Genomic DNA, 20,925 nt, shown 5'->3' on the forward strand with positions numbered 1-20,925 from the left:
GGGGGGGGCAAGGGTAGTGGCACCCCTCTGTGGGCCACACAGGTGCCACCCAGCCGGAGAGACACTGGGGGGGAGCTCACATGTGGCAGTTGCCACTGCTGCCTACCCCCCCACACTGCCCCTCCCGCCACATCCAGCTGTCTGGAGTACACTTATTAAAAAAGGTTGAAAACCCCTGTAGTAGTTCATAGTTGTAATCCTGGAGTTCATTCCACTGAGGACAGACAATCAAGCATGGACATGAAAACTGATGTATTTAACCTTAGGCACATCTACACATGTCATTAATGCACAGCAATAAACTGTGGAGCTTATTGCTCTGTAGTTTATAGTTCCCAGGAAGCTTCCAGGTGCACGGTTTACATGTGTGCCCAGACTGCCGCACATTGAACAAGTTGCAGCAGCCCTGGCTGGCAGGGATCCTAGGGGTCAGCCTGCCAACTTGGGGCTGCTCTGACCTGACTCAGTGTGCTGCAGAGGGGCTGGCTGAGCCACAAGGGTGCTTCAGTGTGGGGTTAGCCAGGAGGCAGCCCCTGCACTGAAGCATCCTCATGCTTCAGCCAGCCAGCTCAGCATCTACACATACATTACACTACACATGGAAGAACACCAGAGTAGGGTAGTACTTGTATTTACTGTAGTGTGTAGACATCGAGATGCTTACTGTGCAGTTAAAGTCACCTGCACAGTAGATGTGTCAGATAGACATGCCCCCTAGTTTGTCAAGTAGCTTACTGTTCTGTCATGTGCCCAGACAACAACTCTTGAGTTGGGTAGTGAGGGAATGAAGGCAAAGAACTGGCCATCTGTTGTCCTCTTCCTCACAATGGAGGTAAAATTCTGGGAGTTGTACTGTTCCATCCAAAGCTAAGATCACACTTCAAATGTTGATAAGGAGGAAAGGTGTCACTTTAACTTACTGCCCTGTGAAGTTGAATAATGGCTGTGATGATCTGGGTTTTTTTTTTAACATCTGAAACAATTTCCTTTTTTTAGTATTCCTCCTTAAATTTGCAGTGCCTTTTTTCACTTGAAAGGGTGTCAAGGTCTAAGTAATTAGTGGCTACACTGAATACTACTACTGACTTATTGTCTGCATTTACCTTAGGGGCTTGGAAGCACATTGTATTTTCAATTATTTGAATGAAGACTTTGCTTGAATAATGGCTGCAAGGTGGGGCCCAGACTTTGTATGGAAAATAACTATAAAGGGCAATCTGAAGAATGTATTTAGGCCTGGGTCATTTTTTAATAGTTACTTCATCAAAAAATTCACGTGGAGTCAACTTTTCAGCACATTGCCCCAGGGTCCTTAGGAAGGTGTTTAGGCTGCCTGTATAGTGCATGGTCAGAGTTAGGGGCTCCAAAGTATGATTCACAATAATCATAATGTAAACTGGGAAGATTAACCTAGACATAGTCAATATGAGAATGCTGGAAGAGAGAGTTGTGTGAAAGCCTTCTTCTGTAACTTGGAACTACAGCTGTTCTTTCAGAAACAGCAGAGTTCATCCTTCTTCAACATACAGACAGAGAGGAGTGATTCACTCCCTCTCCACAATCACTTTCTTGGTTCAATTACTAGAAAAATTGCCAAGGCTGTGGGAGAGTTCAATTACTTTCTCTCTCTGAGATGGTATAGCCCCATGTCTTCTACTTCTTAGGAGAGTTCCCTAACCCCTATACTGTGGTTTTTCTGAGGAGAGAGAACACTCCACCACTCCTGTTGACATTGTGATTATCTTCAGAAAGGAATGCAAAATTCTTTAGTCAGGAAACATTCAGCAAGAGAGACTGAGTATTACTCTGTTGCCTAGTGGCTAGAGTACTTACCTGCAGGGGGAGACCTAGCTTCCAGCCTCCTTTCCAACAGCTCTATATATTTTATTTGATGTCTTTTTTCAAGTTAGGTATATAAACAGGTATGGGAGCAAGGACTAGAAATTCATGTTTTTCCTTATCCAGGTAAGTGGCTAAAGCTCTAGAATTCAGAATCATTCATGTATACATGCTCGCTCTCTCTCTCAATTGAATTTAACTTAAGATATGCATCACTCAGTTGAGCAAAACATGGGACATGTCTACACATTCAATGAATGTGCTTTAGTTAATATAAATTAAATCTAACACCTGCATTGTGAGGTACTAGAAAAATGTGCATTAGTCTATTTTAATGCACATTAGCTAAATAGCATGTTTTTTTGGTGATGCTTTAATGCATATTAAAATAGGCTAATGCACATTAAAGAGCATGTGTAGATGCACCTATTGGTGCTATGAGTAGAGAAATGGAACTGGTATTCAGATTTAGTGCTTTCTTGTAATCATATATCCAGTTTGGATACAAAATAGTCATCTCATCCCATAGCTAACATTTCAGAGAGATGACAAACAGGATTTTGGATTGCTCCTTTATAATGTTGGAGTCCCTTGAATGAGGTGTATACATTAAAGTGAGTGATTCTCAACTGAGCTGCTGCAGCATCCTGGAGTGTCATGATATCCTTCTAACAGTGTCATGGAGTACAAAGAGAAAATCACTTATGCCTCCCCAAGCCTGCCATGGACAAGTGGTGCCTAGCACAGGCAGCAACATTCCCGCAGGCCTATGGGTGGGATTGGAGTTAGTCTCTAGAAAGGAAAGAGTGTGGGTTTTGCAGGACAGGAACACCCCCCATATCTGTTCCATGGGGGATCAGGGAGGGCAGAGGGCTGAAGCAGAAGTCCCGATACACAGGAATTCAGCCTAAGTTGGAGCATGGGGTTGGGGTTGTTGCCTGGCATTGCCCTAGCATAGGAGGTACACCAGATCATACTAATGTACCCTAGCAGTTCCATGTTGGCCACCCTGTGCAACAAGTGCCATGCTCTGGGGTGGGCAGGCAGGTGAGCAAACATGGGACTACAGGGCAACGCTTTTCCAACCAGATTCTCCCCTCATTCCTCCCCTGTTTCCAGAGCTGGCAGGAGAGGCTCCATGATCTGATCATTGGCGTACAAGTCCCTGGAAGAGTAGCTGTGGTAGTTAGGGCCATACTCACCCCCTCAGGTACCAGGGGTTAGGAGGAATCAGACAATGGAAAGAGTTAGGCCTGGTGGGGTCCTGCCCCTGTCACCCTCATCTGGCACCAGCCTCTATATTTGTAGTAGTCACAGCCACAACCTTCCACTTCCTGCAGGGACAGCTTTATGGGCCAAAGGCCCTCCTCCAAACTCCTCAACTTGCCCCGATGAGCAGCTCCTTACTGCACCCAGCACCATCCCACTGTTCCCTGCCTACCAGCCTTGGATTTAATGACTGGCTCCTACTAACCCCCAGTGACCTTCTAAGTATTCCCTGGCCCAGGAGCCCCTGCCCTAAAACTAGTTGTCTCCTTCCTTCCTTCTTGGTGCTGTACAAGCCAAAGAACCATTAAACACTTGAGCCCAGGGTGCCAACCTGATAGCTAACTGTCACCAGTCATATGCTCATTTCCCCTTAGTACTCTAAACTGCCACTTCTTACCGACCTTTCCTAAACTGGATACCCATTAGCTGTTTAGCTACCTCTTCTACTTAAATATACTCCACTCAAACCCCAAGGCTAACCTCCACCTCTGTCTTCTCAATTAGCCTCTCCAGGTAACAAGGACTTATACTTGAGACCTTCTCTCAAACACTTCATTTGTTGCCTATTGCAGAGATACATTCTTGAAACTTTATTTTATACAAATTAAAGTTAAAGAAAAACCGTAGGGGCTGTTGTTTCTCCATACCTTTTCCTGGCTTTTGTAAGAAGCTTAGGACCAGCTTTCCCAGGATCAGCCCCTGTCGATAGCTCTTTTGAAAGTCTGGCCACCTATATTATTGAGTGATTCTCAACCAGGGTGCCATAAAATCCTTCTAAGGAAGCCACAGCATTTGAAGAGCTAATCAGTGTGATAAATGAATCTGTTTTTGAAATGAGGTGCTGCTAAATTCAGAAAAGTTATGGAGGGGTTTCTTGAGTCTAAAGAGGCTAAGAACCCCTGATGTAGACAAAGGTATTTCTTTCTCCCTTTTTCTCTCTTTGGTTGCAATATTTATGGCAGCAAGCTAGCAGATATCCTTGGCTTTGTCAAGCTCCAAGTACTCAAAAATGTTGACATGACATGGTCACATATTCTGGTGCCCGAGGATATCTTTTTGCTTATGGTGTGGTCCACACAGCCTGGGGCTATGCTTTCTAGCCACCTCAGGCAGGCAATTTTAGGGCTTAGGTTTCATACTGCAGAGCAAGGGTACCTCATGGAGTTCCCTGGGTCAGGGCCAGACATATGGAGCTGTTGTCTCCCAGAATCAGGCCCCCAAAGATCCAGTAGTGGCAGGAGCCTGATCCCGCAGGATTGCAGCCCTAGGTTGCATTTGGACCTGCCAGTGAATTGGGTCATCTGTGCTGGAACACATCCTAGCACAGTTGATCTTGGAACCAAAAATTATGTCTGTTTGTAGCCTGAATGAAGTGCACCTTTGTGCAAGGAACAGCACAAACATCTAAGCACCATTCTTGACCTCAAAGGAAGTTGAAGTGAGATTTCAATGATATATCGGTATTGTGTTGGTCCATCTTCCAAGATAAATTCAGTAGCTAGGTCTGTCTAAGAACTGAGAGTCATTTTTTTCTCATTCTTTTATTGCTGCAATTCTCCATCCTGAAACCTCTTTTTTTCCTTAGGTTTTTCTGACAGAATACACTGGGCCTCTTCTGATCTACTTGCTGTTTTACATTCGTCTCGCAAGCATATACAATGAGCAGGAGAGTACTAAGAACTTTCGCCATCCAGTAGTTCAGTAAGTGAAACTCATGTGCATGAACTAAATCAAGCAGGATGGTAAGCCACTAAGCATTCCAGCTGAATTGATGATGAGACATGGTTTTGTTTTATTCAATGTAATACAGTTTTGTCACGTGCACATGAGTGCACACATGCATTTTGTGGTGCCTAAAAGGCATTTTAGGTGCTGCAAAATGCACCCCATGCATGCAATTTGGTTCTATGTGCTGCATATTTGCAGCTTGGAGTCAAATTTAGATACAAGAAAATTTTAGTATCAACTGTGCTGGAAAACGTGGGGCAGTGCACATGGCAATAGCATGCCCTGCTTGAAATCAGAGCCTGGCTGGGCAGAAGAATTCTCAGGCTGCCAGTCAGGCTGTGCATGTCTGGATCGCTGCTGTTGCAGCCCTGGTTGTCCCCCAGGACTCCAAGTAAGGTTGCTGGGACTAGCCCAGGTGCTAGCCCCAGCCTTCCTACCACCCGGAGCATTTTTCCCCATGGTAAACCCACATGCAGGGGTAAGCACCATGTGTTATTTTCAAAAGACCAAGGAGTTAAACTTATAGAACAATAAAGCTTACTTATTCAGAAAGCCTTCTTAGACTACTCCTCTGCTGTTCCTTGCAGTTCCCTCCCACTGTTGCCGGGCCAATATAACAACTTATACATAACACTCTTAAAAGTATCCACACACACTAGGGCAAAAAACAGCAGCACAAATTTTTGCTGCTGCTTATTTCCCTGCAACAATTGCATGCCCCCGCTCATGGGGATACAGCCTTTGATGCTACAATCCTTCCATACCCAAAGGTTTCTGGAGTCGATCAGAATTTCAGGGTATTATTTTTTTAATGATTTCTATTATGGTGGTACCCAGAGACCATATCTAACACTAGAGTTCTAGTGTCTAGGCACTGGCATAGACATAAAGGGAGGCACTCCATACCTTGAATTATTTAAAACCTGAATATACAAGCTGGATAGAAAATAAGAGACAGAAGCAAACTAGAAAGGACTTGCTCCAAGTCATGCTTTATATCAGTGACAGATCAAAGTGTAAACACAGAACTTGGGAACTGTTCACTAGACCAGAGTGCCTTCCAGATACTAAATTAATTCTGGATCAGGTTAATAGAAGTACAAGGACAGTAGGAGATGAATGGCACTTGTCTTCAGTACAGACAATACTAGCTTCAAATGTACTCAGAAAGAGGAGGTGTTGTCAAAGGCTGAGAAGACAAAGAAGTACTTTCAAGAACCGATGATAAATGGAGGAAGAGATTTTCAGAAACATCTAATGGAGAAAATAGCAGAGTTCAGCAGTTAAGTTTCTGCTTTTAAATCTTAGAGATACGTTTGAAAATTCCACTCCCTAAAAGTGAGACTATTCACCAAAACCAAATGGGACCCACCTAAGAGTGCTGAAGGACCTTAAGAATTAAGCTACAGACCTTCTAACAAAATACATTAAATCACTTTGAAAAATAGGCCACTACATCAACAGATTATTGAGAGGCAAAGGTACCTATATTAAATAAAATATCTGGAAATTACAGAAACTTAATGAAGTTAATGCCCAAATGTGATAAACTGACTGAGACAGCATGACAAATAATGAAGCTCAAAAGATTGTGATGTGAAAGTGGGCAAACAGCTTGAGAAAGGAAAATTGTGCCTTAATCTATTAGAATGCCAAGAATATATAAACAAAACTAATCTGTCATAATTTATTGCAACTTCTTAAATCTTTGAAAAACTTCTTCAAAAATGCTATGAAGGAAACTAAGTAGTCATGCAGTGAGAGACAGAGAGTGGCTAAGAATCAGACAGGCCGATTTTTGAGAGACACAGAGGGGACTGAAATTTTCAATAACTAGTCAGATTTAATTTCTTCTGAATTTTACATTTGTGTTCCCCATGTTGGGCCCAGCAGGGGAGTTTATATAAACAGGAGAATAAAATGAACTATTATTACTGCCATTTCACAGATGGGGAAACTTCAGCAGAAAGAATTTGAATGCATTGGCAGAGCTGTGAATAAGACCCCAGAATAATTTCACAGCTCCCACTCTGCTGCCATGAGACAACCTTTCCACCCTGAGTTGTACATTTAATAGGAAATAATATTTTGAATAGAACTGAGGAGCCAAAAATATCCCTGCATTATTGGGGCGGTAAAATATGAGAAGTCTTCCTGATTTTTTTTAAAGGAGTTTTTTGGCATCCCTGTTAGAAACCAAAGATTTTTTTTTTAAATTCTTAATGAGAATGAAAGTGTTATTCAGCCTTGTGTAAAACCATTAATTAGCTGATTTTTCTGAACTCCCCATTTCTCTGATTTAATTACTTCAAAATTGTTTAATCTTTGACTTTTATTGAGCATCTTGTATGGTAGCCAAAGTATTTGAAACTCTACACACTGAAAATCACTTTTCATTTATGTCTCATAATTGGCTTTCGATGAGATAGGCACTGCTAGTTCAGTAAATATAACCAAGATAAAATGCCACCATGAATCACACTTGACATTTGTTTTTTAAACCCAGTCTTTATGAGCTGCAGCTCATTCTTTGAAGCAAATCAGGAGTACTGGTTATTGTTTCATAATCGTCTTCAAAAGAGAATCAGTATAATAAATTCTACAACAATTACCTCATTCCATTGTAACTCAGAACAAAAAAGCCATCACAGTGGATTAACTTTGCAACAAAATCACATTTTGACTCTGCAAGGAAATGAAATACAGACTACTTGTGTGTTGCTACTGTAGTTACTAAAGGACAAGCAAACCATTCAGAAGCTATTCAGAATGTTCTCAAATGTCAGATACATCCTACGAGAGCATTAAAAAAACCTGAAGAGGTGGGATACATCTGTGCAAAATGTAGTAGACATTCGCCTGTACACACAGCTGTACTTTTTTAATGTACCATCAAGCTGTGTACTACACTGAGCTTGATGAATCCTTTTTAAATTCAAGGCTAATAAAAGTTATTTGCTTCCACTATAAATGGATGTGACTTTATAAAACACTGTAAAAAATATTCTATTAATCTCTGGATTTAGATGTTTCAACTAAGGCAAAGATTAAGGCCAGAGATTTCATCTTGATTCTCCAGTTCAGTAATATTGCTCCTTATTTTTTTCTGTAGCAATGAACTGTGATATATCAGAAAATATGGTTTGGAAACAAAAAGCAGACAGAAAAAACAACATTTCATATTCCTTATTTCTTTTCTCATTGTTTATTCCAGTTTGGCCTGCTTCTGTCATTGTATACATTATATCAGAAATCTTCTGGAGACGTTATTTGTTCACAAGTTTTCCGGAGGGCATACTCCTCTGAAAAATATGATTAAGGTGACAATTATATTTATCATTTTTATGTAATAGAGAGAAATTCTTCATATTAAAGGGACCTTGGAAGAAATAAAAAAGGAAAAAGATTTCTTTGCTAGGTCTGGTAATTATGTTCAGTTCACAATATAAATACATTTAAAGACCCAAGGCCAGCTCTTCCAATGAAGTAGACCAAGGTGCATCCAATAGCTTCCACCGAGCTGGGTCACTTTTGATTTATGCCACCTGAGGAGCTGACCTTCAGTGCCCCATAATGTTTTTCAGACTGAATGGTGTTTGTTGTTTTGCTATTACAATGCAAGGAATAGAATACATGCATGGTACCAGTGATAAATATACCCTTGCCCTGAAAAGAGACATCCTTTTCCTGAAAAGCTTAAAATCTAAATTAAAAAAAAGGACTTTTATCCTTATTTTAGAACTGGCTGGAGGATGGAGGAGAGGGTGTGGGGGAGACAGTGGTAGGGAGAGAGGGATCTGCCTTAAGTCACATAAAATTACATTGGTAGAACCAGAATCAAGGTCTCCTAAGTCTTAGTCAAATACCATAAGTGTGTATCCTTCAGTTCCACATGCTCCATTATTAACCAATTTCTATCCACATGGAACAAGTAATAAAGATCTTACATTTCAAGCCATTCATCTAGGTTTAGGATTTTCATGAACAAAGAATATAACTATATATAGCTGAGCCTAGTATAAAAGGGTTCATTTAACTCTCTGCTAAGCATTTTAATTTAATTCTTATTTTGGATTTAACTATGAGTTTATTTTTAAGAGACTCATATTAAGATTTTTTGTTTTTTAAATCAATGAATCATTGAATAATAGCACTGTAGTCATCTTGTCTCAGAACACAACTAGAAAAATGCATATGAAGTTGTAATTTGTACTGACTTTCAATTTTTCTACCTAAAATGTATCCCTATCTATTCCAGGGATGTGCCTTTTACTGGGGATTCACTTCTTGGATTGCTTACTACATCAACCATCCACGATACACTCCACCAAGTATGTATAAATACAACATAAAACTGACATTGTTCTTAATTTTTTTTTTTAGTCTAAACTTGCTTGCGAATCAGTTGGAGTTCAGACCTTGACTTCAGTGGGCACATAATCAGATCATTAGCATGCCCAAAGATTAGGCTTACATTTACTTGTCAGGAGAAAGATTAATATAAGTGTCACAATCCATCTACATCTTCAAACATATGTCACTGTTTAATGCCATTTAATCATGACAGAGTTTTGTAAATATGAAATATTAGCCAATTGAAGGAAACAGAAAGATCAATGCATTATACTAATCTCTGCAATATGTTTCCACTAAAAATGCACAGGGGAACTAGAGCTGGCTGAATTTTTTTTTTAATAACAACATTTTTCTATGATAGAGAAAAATCCTTTTTCTGAAAGCTAAACTTTATGTCAAACTGATAACACTTGGTTAGGTATTTTCAACAAAAATGTAGAAATAAAGCAAATGGAGATTTTTTCTTCTCTTTTGCCCATTCAGCCTTGATCATGATTGTGTTTTTTCTTATTGTGCAACATGTTTACAAAAGTATTCTTTATTTGTAGATTGTTTTTTTTTTTTTAATCTTTTCAGTCACTGGGCACTTTATTTTTGCTAAATTCTTTCTTTTATGTTGCTGTATATTTCTTTCCCCATTTCATTTTGCTAGCACACTATCATTGCATTTGTCATTTCTTTTCTTTGTTAATCCTTTCCTCTGAGTTTTGGGAGGATCCAGGAATTATGCTGCCAGTCATGATAACTAAGTGGATTTTTCTGGTAGAATAAAGTTTCCCAAAATGCACCTTTTACTTAAAAAATGAATTTTGATTAACATTGATCTGTTTCTCAAAATGTCACTAAATTGGTATGCAAACGGGAAGCAATGATTTAAATTGCTTTATCAGACCCAGGTTCAGCCCTTAGAAGTCTGAGTCATTAAGTCAGTAGGTCCTGAATACACTGTCTATTTGCTGGGGTGCTCTTCCCACTAAATGGAATGTGATCATCAAATTCTGAGGCCAGAAATCTTGTCTCTTCCTCTAAGCTTTGAAGTGGACAGCATCTCCATAAAAGGCCTGAGAAATGAGGCTTGTAGGATTTCAGGGGCACAGCTTTGACAAGGAAGACAGTTAACTGGAAAAATAGCACACAGAAATAAACTCATTGAGCAGAGTTGGCAAGGGCATTTGGTTAACAACCACAGGGTATGCCTACACGTGTTATTAATTCTTAGTAGGTTTACTGTGCAGTAAAAATACTGCTCAGTAGGCCAACCAAGCGAGCATATCTACACATACTCCCTCTTGGAGCAGATTTCCTCTGCAAGAGAGCAGCTTGGAGAAGCTGCTGTACCCTCCTGTAGCAGTCAGGGAGAGCTTCAGACTCCCTCTGGATGTTAACCCAGGGGCTGACAGGGAGCATGGGGCCAGGGGACAGCTGTCCTGGACCCATACACATCAGGAAGGGTTCTGATGTGAATGAGGTGGAAGAGCTGCTGCTGTAGAGCTATCCCACCCCATGCACATGGGGAAAAGCCTTGTGCCCAGCAGGGCTTCCCCAGAGAGCCTGGGGCTGGGAGCAACATGTCCAGTTCTGGGGACAGGTCCCAGCCAGCTCCCGGGTGGGCAAGGTACTCTTTTGGTGCAGGCAGATCCTATCCCTGGCTCTGTGATTGGAGCAGTGGAGCTGAGGCTGAGAGATTGCTCCCTGCCCCAGGAAGGTGCCTGCTGCTGGGGCGGCCTCTGAATTTGGAGCCCAGGCCAAAACAGTGTCCCCTTGCTCTAGCAGCAGGCAGCTCCTGGCCCTGGCTCCATGCAGCTCCAACTGCAGAGCTGGGACCAGGAGCTGCCTGCTGCTGGGGCAGGGGAACATTGTCCCACCCCAGGCTCCCACTCAGAGCCTGACTCAGCAGCAGCAGGTAGGTCCCAGGGGAGGGGATTGTTTTCCTGCTGCCTGGTGCCTGGGATGACTGGGGATGGATTTTCTCCCGGTTTGTCGTCTATACATGGACTACTGCAGTCACTACTGCATGGTAAATTTGCAGGTAGCAAATTAACTCTGCAGTTAAGTAATTAACTGTCCAGTAAGTGTTTACATACTTAGACAGACACTTTACTGCACAGTCACTTAGTCAATTGCACAGTAAAGTGTCTTGTGTAGACATGCCCACAGGGTCACTAATTGCAGCTATGTGGATCACCCTGGGGAGATGCTGTAGCATCCTGCTGTTCAGACAAAGGAGAAGCAAAAAGACATGGTTTTGGGAACGCAGGCAGGATAGGAAAAGAAGATTTGAAACAATGAAGGGGAAAGCTGTGGGAGTACTGGGACCCTCTTAGATGTCCATGGTACAGCAAAAGCTGTGTTAACCGGCACTTTATTAGCCGGAAAACTCTATTAGCCAGCATCCAAGGAACGCCGCAAAAGTGAAACTGGAAGTGCCACTTCTGGGGGACTTCCTGTTTTGCCACTGTGAGCTGAGTTTTTCTTTGCCCCTTTTTTGGTCCATGGCCCAAGGCAAAGCAGCCTACATGGGGCAAAGCAGCCTGTGCAGGGTCCCCTTCCCTGTTCCCGGCACACTGACACTGGGGAGTACACCAGACAGTGCACATTTGATTAACAGGAATATTTGATTAATCAGCATCCCCCATTCCCGGGGGATGCCGGATAACAGAGCTTTTACTGTGCTGTACTATACTGATGTCTTGAAAAAGAAGTGAAGCAGAGGGGAGGTTATAGAAGTGGTCAGGCTGAGTGGCAGATAATGGTATTCTCTGATGTTCTGTTGCTTAAAAATAGACAGGCTGTACTTTAATATCTACAAATGAAAACACTATATCAGAGCTAGTTAATGGTTTTATTTAACTATCATCAAAGAGTACTGTAATTTACCAGAAAACATTTAGTAGTTGCTCTCTATACATAACATGTAGTATAGTTCTCCTTCTTCATAAGTGGAGTATAAGTGGTTCTGACCTTCTGTCCCAGGGTAAATTACGCAAAATTTTGCACAGATTAAAATTTATCTTAATTTTATTTTATTCTATTTTCTAGCATATGGCAACAGACAAGTTATGTTTGCTGCCCTCGCTTTCCTGGTATGTATAGAAACAGGTATTAAAGATGATTGTTCTATAAAAAGGCTTATTATTTGTCAAGATTACTGCTGTGCAAGTGAACCTTAGTGCTGAATCCCTGAGGCATATCATTAGTCCTATTGATGCCAATAGGTCTTTTGTCATTTCTACGGCAGGAACTATCCTAGTGTGTTTGTGCACAATACCTAGTTATTGATGCCCTGCATCCTACATGACATCTTTTTGCATTATTTCACCATCATGACATCTTTTTGCATTATATCAGCATCATCATTCTTATTCAGATTTCAAGAAAAAGTTTAAGGTTTAGGTAAATAAATATAATAATTCTTCAAATGCAAAGGTAAACATATTTTGAAAGTATATCCCAAAAGGACTTTTAATCATGTTGTGTATCCTAAATAGCATGTCTATTAGCACTTGGCAGTAGTTAAAAAAAGAATATGCAGGTGCTGCAATGAATGAAGAGTAGTCAAGAGTTACTTTTCAAGTTTACTCCTTCTGTTGTATGGAAGGGGTACCACCTTTCTGATACTCACAGAGTCTATACTTGTACCAAGTGAAGCTATCTCAGTGCAACTGCTTCAGCAAATCAGAAAAAAAGGTCAAAACTACATTTTTACTCAAAAAGAAAAAAAAAAAGATGACTGTGTCACCATTGTTATTTTCATGGCCTGTCATTATCGGATCCCATGAATGGCTAAAAGTACTAAAAAATGGTCTTACTGCTCACAGCTTCCAGGTCTCATGAACCTCTTCGCTACACTCTACATGATCTGGAAAATCTAGGAATTGTTGGCCATCCAATATGTAAACACTCCCAAAATTCAGATCCTTAGGGGGCCCAATTCAGGAAAATGTTCTGTTCATATTATTTTCATGATAATGAAATATAGATATAAATCAGCTCTAATTTTAAATAAGGACAGTATTTGTTTTATGCTTATTAACTCTATTAACATAGGGCCAGTCCAAGAGCACTCATGGACAACTTGGTGTTCTGTTACCAGATGTATATATGACTATACACTCCGACTGAGTATGCACACTGGCAGAGTATGAGAAACTGCTTGCCTGGCAAGCTGGTGAATACAGCTTCCAGATCCTTGCTGTAGCCAGCGGGGCCTGAACCCAGGTTTTACAGACAAACTTCCCAGTCTAGTGCTTTAACTTCCATGCAACAGGTTAGGTATTATACAGGCCACCCTCTGACACTCCTTTTGAAGCTGAGCCAACCGCCTCCTGCACTAGAAAAAATGGATGGAAGGCAGTACACAGGGGCAAGCTTCAGTTTCACTGGGCACGTCCCCATGAGCACATACGTGCATTTCCTAAGGGACAAATAGCAGCAGCACATATAATAGCAGCAGGTAGGGTAGAGGAAGCTGGGACCAGCACCTGTGCTGTCCCCAGGAGCCTTACCTAGGGTCCTGGGGGTCTCATGGGGCTACAACAACAGCAATCTGGGCATGTGGAGTCTGGCCAGCAGCCGGGGTGTGGCTGGGGCTGGTCAGGCTCCAGTTTCAGGTGGCACACACTGCTGCCGTGTGCACTGCACCACTTTTTTTGGCCCCCTTTTTTTTTTTGGCACCTAAATTTGCTTCCACACTGAAATTATGCAGCACAGTAAACAGATTAACATGTGCCATTTGCTTTTTGTGATGCCTCAGAAGGCTTTGAGGTACCACAAATTGCATATTCCCATTTGTGGGGATGCAGCCCCTGGGAGCAAGGGCCTCAACTAGATGCAGGGCCCCTTTCTTAACAGGTTAGTGGTCACCTTACTTGGCCAACCACCTTCCAGCTTGTTCTTTCCTCCAGGCCTCACATATTCAGGAAGCCAGCATCTAAAAGAGTGCTAGAAGAGGGCCTAGGTAATGGTTGACCTGTGGGCCTGGTGGTTACAATACTATGCCATGCATTCAAAGAGACCAAATTCAAACCCTCTCTGGTTGATGGAGGCTGAAACCCTAAGTAATCTGGCTTCCCTACCCACTGAACTAATGTGGGGGAAAGATGGGAGATCTCACTAATCATGGACTTTGATCAATTATACTTTGGGGCAACTAAGGCTGCTATGCTTGAACAATGGCTAATATACATCCCTGGTTATGTATGCAGCCAACTGGCATGCCCAGTCTGCACATCTATGTAGTTGTCTGTGCACAGGTTTACACATCCAGGAACAGAATTTCTACTTGCACATAAGTGCTGAAGGCATTGTGTATACACTGTTAAAAGCAACCCCTTAGATGTCCAGGAAAGAAATAAAATGTTAGCCACAGTGATTAAAAAATTCTACCTGAAACTGAGATGTTATTGTGGTACGTTGTGTGGAAACGCCTAGTGAGAGACAGTCCGTACCCTGAGGAGTTTATAAATTATGTTACAAACCACCCCCCACCAAAAAAAAATGGAGGCAGGGAAGTAGAGAGGAAATGGCCCAACAAGTTAAGAGTAGCATGGGACTAAAAGCTGGATCTCCTGAATACCAGTTCATTGGTTTGTCCAGTGAAACTACAGTGAGTACAGGAGGCATAATGGCCCAGAATGAGACATCAGCTAGCTCCTATTCCTGCTTCTGCTAATGAAAATGCTTATGTCCAGATAGAAAAATGATGGTGAATCCTGAAACTTTTTTTTTGAAAATTCATTAAATCAATTTATTGCTGAGCATCCCAAAACTGTATCTCTTGTATTCTCCTGTTAGCTAATGGGATTCCATAGACACTTGCTTCAGCCACCAAAGGTGCAGTCCTCGTCCTCTTGTTGTCCATGTGAGCTTTTGCCACTTACTTCATTAGATCCTGGATTTAACCCCAGATTGTTTCTAGATGAAGGGTTTTCTAGATTTCTTGAGTTCTCATGATTGGTTTGGAATAAAATCCTTTGGAGTACCTTAATATTTAAACAAAATATTTTTGTTCTTTTCAATGAAGTTGTTTTGTATTATTTGAAATACATAACAGCGTGTTTTAAAATGTTTTGCAGATATGTGAAGCTGGAAATCATTTTATCAATGTAGCTTTAGCTCATCAAAATCACTCAGGTTTGTCCTTTTCTTTTCCTCACTGCCTGATTCAAACAGAATTGCATGTGACCTATCAATCTTTTCTTATATATAATAATTTATATGCCTGTGACCAGAAAATAAAGAAAGATGAATGAGGTACCATGTTATCATTACAGGATCTTCTAATTAACTGTGGTGACAAAGAAATACTAGAAACACTGTTGCTTGCTGTTTCAAAGCATGTAGAAAATTTGTCTTAATTATAAAGGAACAACATTCAGCTATAGATTCAAGTGTTTTAAAATATTCCTTCAATTGACAATGAAGGATTTAGTTTTAATGTTGTTTTAACAAGTACTTAAATAATTTGCATGTATATCTGTGCATGTGTTGTTAAAGCATTCTCCAAAGCTCTTTCATAAGAACATTTTACCTGGGAATAGGACTAATAGCTGCACCATTTTTCTAGAAAGTAAAATCTATTCCTTCATCATCATATTTTCAATTGTAGGTTCCTGTTCCAGAAAACATTTATGTACATACTGAAATCAGTCTCTACTCAAGAAAGCAGTTAGTCATATGGTTAAGATTAAACAGGTGCTTAAGTACTTTCCTGAATGGGGAACATGCTGTGCAGTAGAAGCAACCAACAAGCTTATTTATTTACAGACACAACATCATTTATAAATATCATCACAGTGTGGACAGAGTTATTACCATTGTGAGAGCCTGCTGGGTTGCATTTTAGAACTAGCAATATTATTATTATAGAACAAAAATATCAGGTTCTGCAATATGACATTTCTTATTATTATTTTAAGTATCACCATAAGACACTTTCTTTTTGAATATTGACTATTTTCCTGGAAAATTCTGCCTGCATTTATATGCTAGGGGAATTGTTCTTTTAATAAAGCTATGACTTTCAAATGGGGGCTAAGTTACTAGTCATCCAGTTTCTATTGACTTTCCGAAGCTCTCCCAAACACTGTTCTTCTTGGAAGGCCATCCATGCATACCTGGCAGGCCTGTTCAGCTTCATAATACCAATATTTGCAATGTACCAGTTGTGGGGTTATATCCAATAGCAATTACAGGTATTAGTCCCGCTGGTTCTTCCAAGGAAGAGAGAAGTCCAATGTTGGGAACATTCCTCTGTGTATGATTGAAATTAATATGTGAAACTCATGCATCTCTGTGCCATAGGACTTGGGAGATGTTACACTTAAGGTGTGATTAACCAGTTAACGAAATCTTAAATAGTAACCTGACCACATGTTAAGGTGAGTAATGGCATGATAAAATGGGAAACAAACCACAAAATTATTCCACAAAATGTGTAACAGTTTCATGGCTGTTTTCCATCATGCCTTAAACTGAACTGATGGCAGGGTAGGCCTGCCAGGCAGTCTGATGCCAGCTGCATGACAGAGCTTGGTTGACAGCACCCTCTGTGCACACAGGCTGACAGCCATGCAGTGCATGTAGATGTATCCCACTGTTTTCTGGGTGCTGAGTCAAGGGAATTCATCAGCTGGGTCTTGACACATCCCTGCCACAGGGAACCTAGGATGGGGAGAAGTTCCCTGATCCCCAGGTCCCCATGTGCCAGACCTTTAAAAACTGTAGCTGCAGTGCAGCTGCTCATATGATTTTCTGACTTGCCCAGCTCATGGTTATCAGGTGAGGTTTTCCAGCAACCCAGGGCCCAGGGGTCTGGGAGCCAGTTGGAGACTCCAGCATGGTCTCTGGGCTAAGACCAACAATCGGTTGATCTGCCTTGGGATACTACTGAAGTCTTGAACTAACTCTATGGCGGTTCCAAGGTTGAGATTGACAATCAGCTGATTGTCAGTCCCAGGCCCATGTCTCTGGCCTTTAACTTGCTTGTGCAGGGGGAGCCTGGAATCCTGATCCTTAATCTGTACTAGCAAGGAGTAATAGCCTGATTTGGATCTGATCCCTAATCCCAAAATTGTGCCTCCTGCCATACATAGGAGGTATGGCAAGAGGTGCAATAGTTGAGATTGGGGAACAGATCTCATTGCACCATTAAGTGAATGGGTATTACAGGCCTTGCAGGTGCTTTTTACCTGAGAATGTGAGTCTGTTGGAACCCTTGTTAGAGAGCTATAACTCTTAAGTTTAAGTTGTAGAGTTCAATGCTTTCAATCCCAGAGCAGAGCCAGGCAGAAAGTTTTTTTTTTTCCACCCCACAAACTGTTTTCTAGTCTGCACTAGGACAAAAACAAGATCTTTAAAAAAAATAAATAAAAGGATAAAGACAATCCTGCCATTAGAACCAGGCAGCTAGTCTGTGGAAGACAACAGAGCTTCAAGTCTGGTCTGAATCAGGACGTGCAAGGTCTTACTCCTGTGTCTTCCATATAACAGCCTAACGCCAAAGCTACCAGCTATCCTGGGTTGGACTGGTTCTGAGCCTCGGACCAGAACTTCAGCCCTGGTCATGAGAAGCCTTTTCTTTCAAAACTAGCACATGTTTCCAAGGAATTTTTTGGTCATTATGGGGGCGTCCAGATGAGTGCACATGTACTTGTCCTAGGGAAGGACCCGTGCACACATGGTCTGCTGCACAGCAAGTTTCAGCAGTGGTGATCTGGCAACAGGGAACCTGGCTGGCAGCTGGAATGTGGCTCTGGCTGTCCAGGCTCTGGTTTCAGGTCTAAGGGCTCTGGATCTTCTGGTGTCAACCCCCTCTTTCCTTGCTTCCCCACCCCCCCCTGCATATTAGCAGTGCAAGGAATGCCTACATGTGCGGTGTATGCAGTGTGTTGCTATGCAGATGGGTTCACAGTGCTGCATACTGCACGTGCATTCTCATCTGGATGAGCTCTCTAAGTCTGTATTTTGCAAAAATAAAAGTTTTTTCAGAAAAAAATTGTGATCAGCCAGCTGCACTCTGGAGGTGTATTGTGGCTCAGTTAAAATGGTGAATGCCATCACAATAAGGCTGTGTTATCTTATGATGTCTTCCATAATAAAATTGTTTTGAGTGGGTTTTTTTTCTTCTTTTTTCCAATAGGAAATAAATCCTATTTTCCAAGCCCAACCTACAACCCTTTCACATGGCTGTTTGCATTGGTTTCCTGTCCCAACTACACATATGAGGTATGCAACTAACTTCTACATGAAGGTAAAGGATGGACTGGTCGCATCCCAAGTTAGGATGCCATGTTTGAAACCTCGCTCATAGCAAACTTTTCATATGAGTGTACTCTGGACACTTTAGCTTATTTCTTACAACACAATCTTCTCTATAAATTCTCAAGCACCTCTGCTTCACTGCCTTGCCTTCATAACATGCTGCAACTTGCCCATCCCTCATACTGAGCTATTCATCCCTTCTCTCCCATACAGACTTTTCCCAGTGATTGTCATATACACAGTGCTCTACCTTGCAGATGATTTTTTTCAACCCCACCTGAAGTATTGAAGAGCTACTTTTTAGGCAGCTACACATTCCATTACAACTCCACTTCAGTGCCATTACACTCTAGCCCTGTTACAGTTGGAGATATTAGGAGCTGAGTGCTTTTGAAAACCCTTTTCTTTATTCCCTCATAGCATTCATTTAACATTTCTTTCTTTGTAACAGATTGGGTCTTGGATTAGCTTCACAGTGATGACACAAACACTGCCAGGTAAGTTTAAAACAGTCATGGAAGTCAGTTAGATATGAACATAACTTGTGCAGGTGAATTTTATAAAATCTGTTGTTTCCCCAAATAATAGTATATGGTTTATCATTCCTTTTACAATCACTCAGAAGTTAGACTCATAAATCTTTTTGATCTGCCTATCTGTATCTCAGACACCTAAATTACCCAATCAGGGCCTGAACACAATGCACATTTAAGTCCAAGGGGGAATCTTGAATCATTTATATGGCCACAGTATCAGGCACTTAACACAAGAATGTTAGATCCCAACCATCCTTCCCAGAATGGAGCATATTAGTCCTGTTAATGAGGTTTTTGCTATATTTAATTGGTGAGAGCATACCTAACTTTAAAAATATGAGTACTTCCAGTGAGGTCCATGGGTTGCATTTTATTTTTTTTCTGAGCTCCTAAGCTGTTATTTTTTTGTTACTTGAATATCTATAAGATTTCTATTCCTGCATGTGTACCCCGCACATGTAAATGACTAAAGATGCATAGTAGCAGCCATACCCCCATACATGTGCTCTTTGCATCTGCTATTCTTTTGTCTTTGTAGCTTGCTGTAACAGGAGGCTTCCTCGGTGCCAGTCTACCAATGACCTTCCCACCTGTTTCTGGGCCAACCACCAACTCCTTATCTGCCACGCCGTGATGATATATAATTATGTTATTAATTAGGCGGGAGGCTGCCCATTTCTTGCCCCTATGCCAGGGGCTGCTATCTGAGGCTCCATTCCTCCGCTACTCTGCAGCCCAAGCCTCACAGATGGCATCCATAGTTTTTAACCTCACAGGCCCCACACTGGGCCCTACAATCCTCCCCTATACAGACCCCAACCAGATCCCTGCTATCAGGTGGCCTACTCCACCTTCATTTGGGGTTGTATAGCTCCCTGAACTCTTTCTGCTCTCGGGTGTGGCCCCCACCCTGGGACCTTTGGCCACACAGGCCCTGGCCTCACCTTGAAGACCAGTTGGAAACCCCAGGCCCTCCGCTCTGGGCATCCCTCATGGTGGGCCCCTGGCCCTTTTGTCTGTTCTGGTCCTGGCCACAGCATAGCCCACTCTCTAACTTGGGTCCACCTTCTTGGCCTACCATGGGGTAACCCACCCGGTTGTGGAAGCTAGGGTTATTAAGGCCCTTATGTGCCTTTCACTGGGGTGGTAACTGGACTATCAATTCCTGGGGGCTCCCACACCACTGAGAGCCCCACCAGGACACCCACTCCCAGCAGGGTGCAGTTTTAGGTCATGCCCGGGACCAGGAACCTTGTTCAAACCATCCCCTTAAGCTCTTGCCCTTCCAGGATGTTGCATTCAGCCTTGCAGCCAGGTGATCTTTTTGCCAGCAGTGAACTTCTCTATTTTTATGGGCAGCCAGATATCTAAAATGGCCACCACAATCAAGCACCTGCTGAGTGCTTGGCTCAGCCCTTAAAGTGACAGACACCAACAGTGCCCTGCCACACTCACAAACATGATACTGAAGGCCATGGGTTCTAGACCATCCCTCTAGCCATGGTGGATTTGAATTCCCGCCCCCTTTTTTTTTTGGCTTCCTAGCCTGGTACTCTAACCTACATACCACACCATAGCTTAGGCATTGGTAATGACCTTCTTCAGAATTCCTTTTGAAGTTAAGCCACTAAGGAGTCCCTGGGGAAAAAAAAAAGGATGGAAAGTGGAAGCTTTTACCTCACTAGAGCAACAGTTTCAGCAAGAACCCAGTGCTGCCTCCCTTCAAAGTTAGTACTGTCTTCATGAAGGCACACACATTCTGTTCCATACCTCCCGGCTTCACATAATGCCTCCATATCTCCCTCTTGTAGCTGTCCAGCCAAGTGGCTGGAGGTTGGAGCTCTCCTGGTGGTCACAGGGCCAAGTGGCAGGGCTGCAGGATCTTGTGAATAATTTTAGTGACAAATCTCTGCATGTGTAGACACCTGCCAAAAAT

General features: G+C 42.0%; 1 protein-coding gene across 1 annotated transcript in view; it reads left to right on the top strand.

Moving 5' to 3' along the window:
- The window catches only part of TECRL (trans-2,3-enoyl-CoA reductase-like), a 171,697-nt gene that overhangs the window by 148,252 nt on the left and 2,520 nt on the right, over positions 1 to 20,925 (top strand). Inside the window, exons 5-11 of the mRNA XM_019534213.1 lie at positions 4,694 to 4,809; positions 8,051 to 8,156; positions 9,095 to 9,167; positions 12,232 to 12,275; positions 15,267 to 15,324; positions 18,332 to 18,417; positions 18,905 to 18,950. Of these exons, the coding sequence (XP_019389758.1) occupies positions 4,694 to 4,809; positions 8,051 to 8,156; positions 9,095 to 9,167; positions 12,232 to 12,275; positions 15,267 to 15,324; positions 18,332 to 18,417; positions 18,905 to 18,950 (529 nt within the window). The remainder of the gene's footprint in view (positions 1 to 4,693; positions 4,810 to 8,050; positions 8,157 to 9,094; positions 9,168 to 12,231; positions 12,276 to 15,266; positions 15,325 to 18,331; positions 18,418 to 18,904; positions 18,951 to 20,925) is intronic.

Source organism: Crocodylus porosus, unplaced genomic scaffold, assembly GCF_001723895.1.
Source record: "Crocodylus porosus isolate Cpor-Errol unplaced genomic scaffold, CroPor_comp1, whole genome shotgun sequence".
NCBI classification, from domain to species: Eukaryota; Metazoa; Chordata; order Crocodylia; family Crocodylidae; genus Crocodylus; species Crocodylus porosus.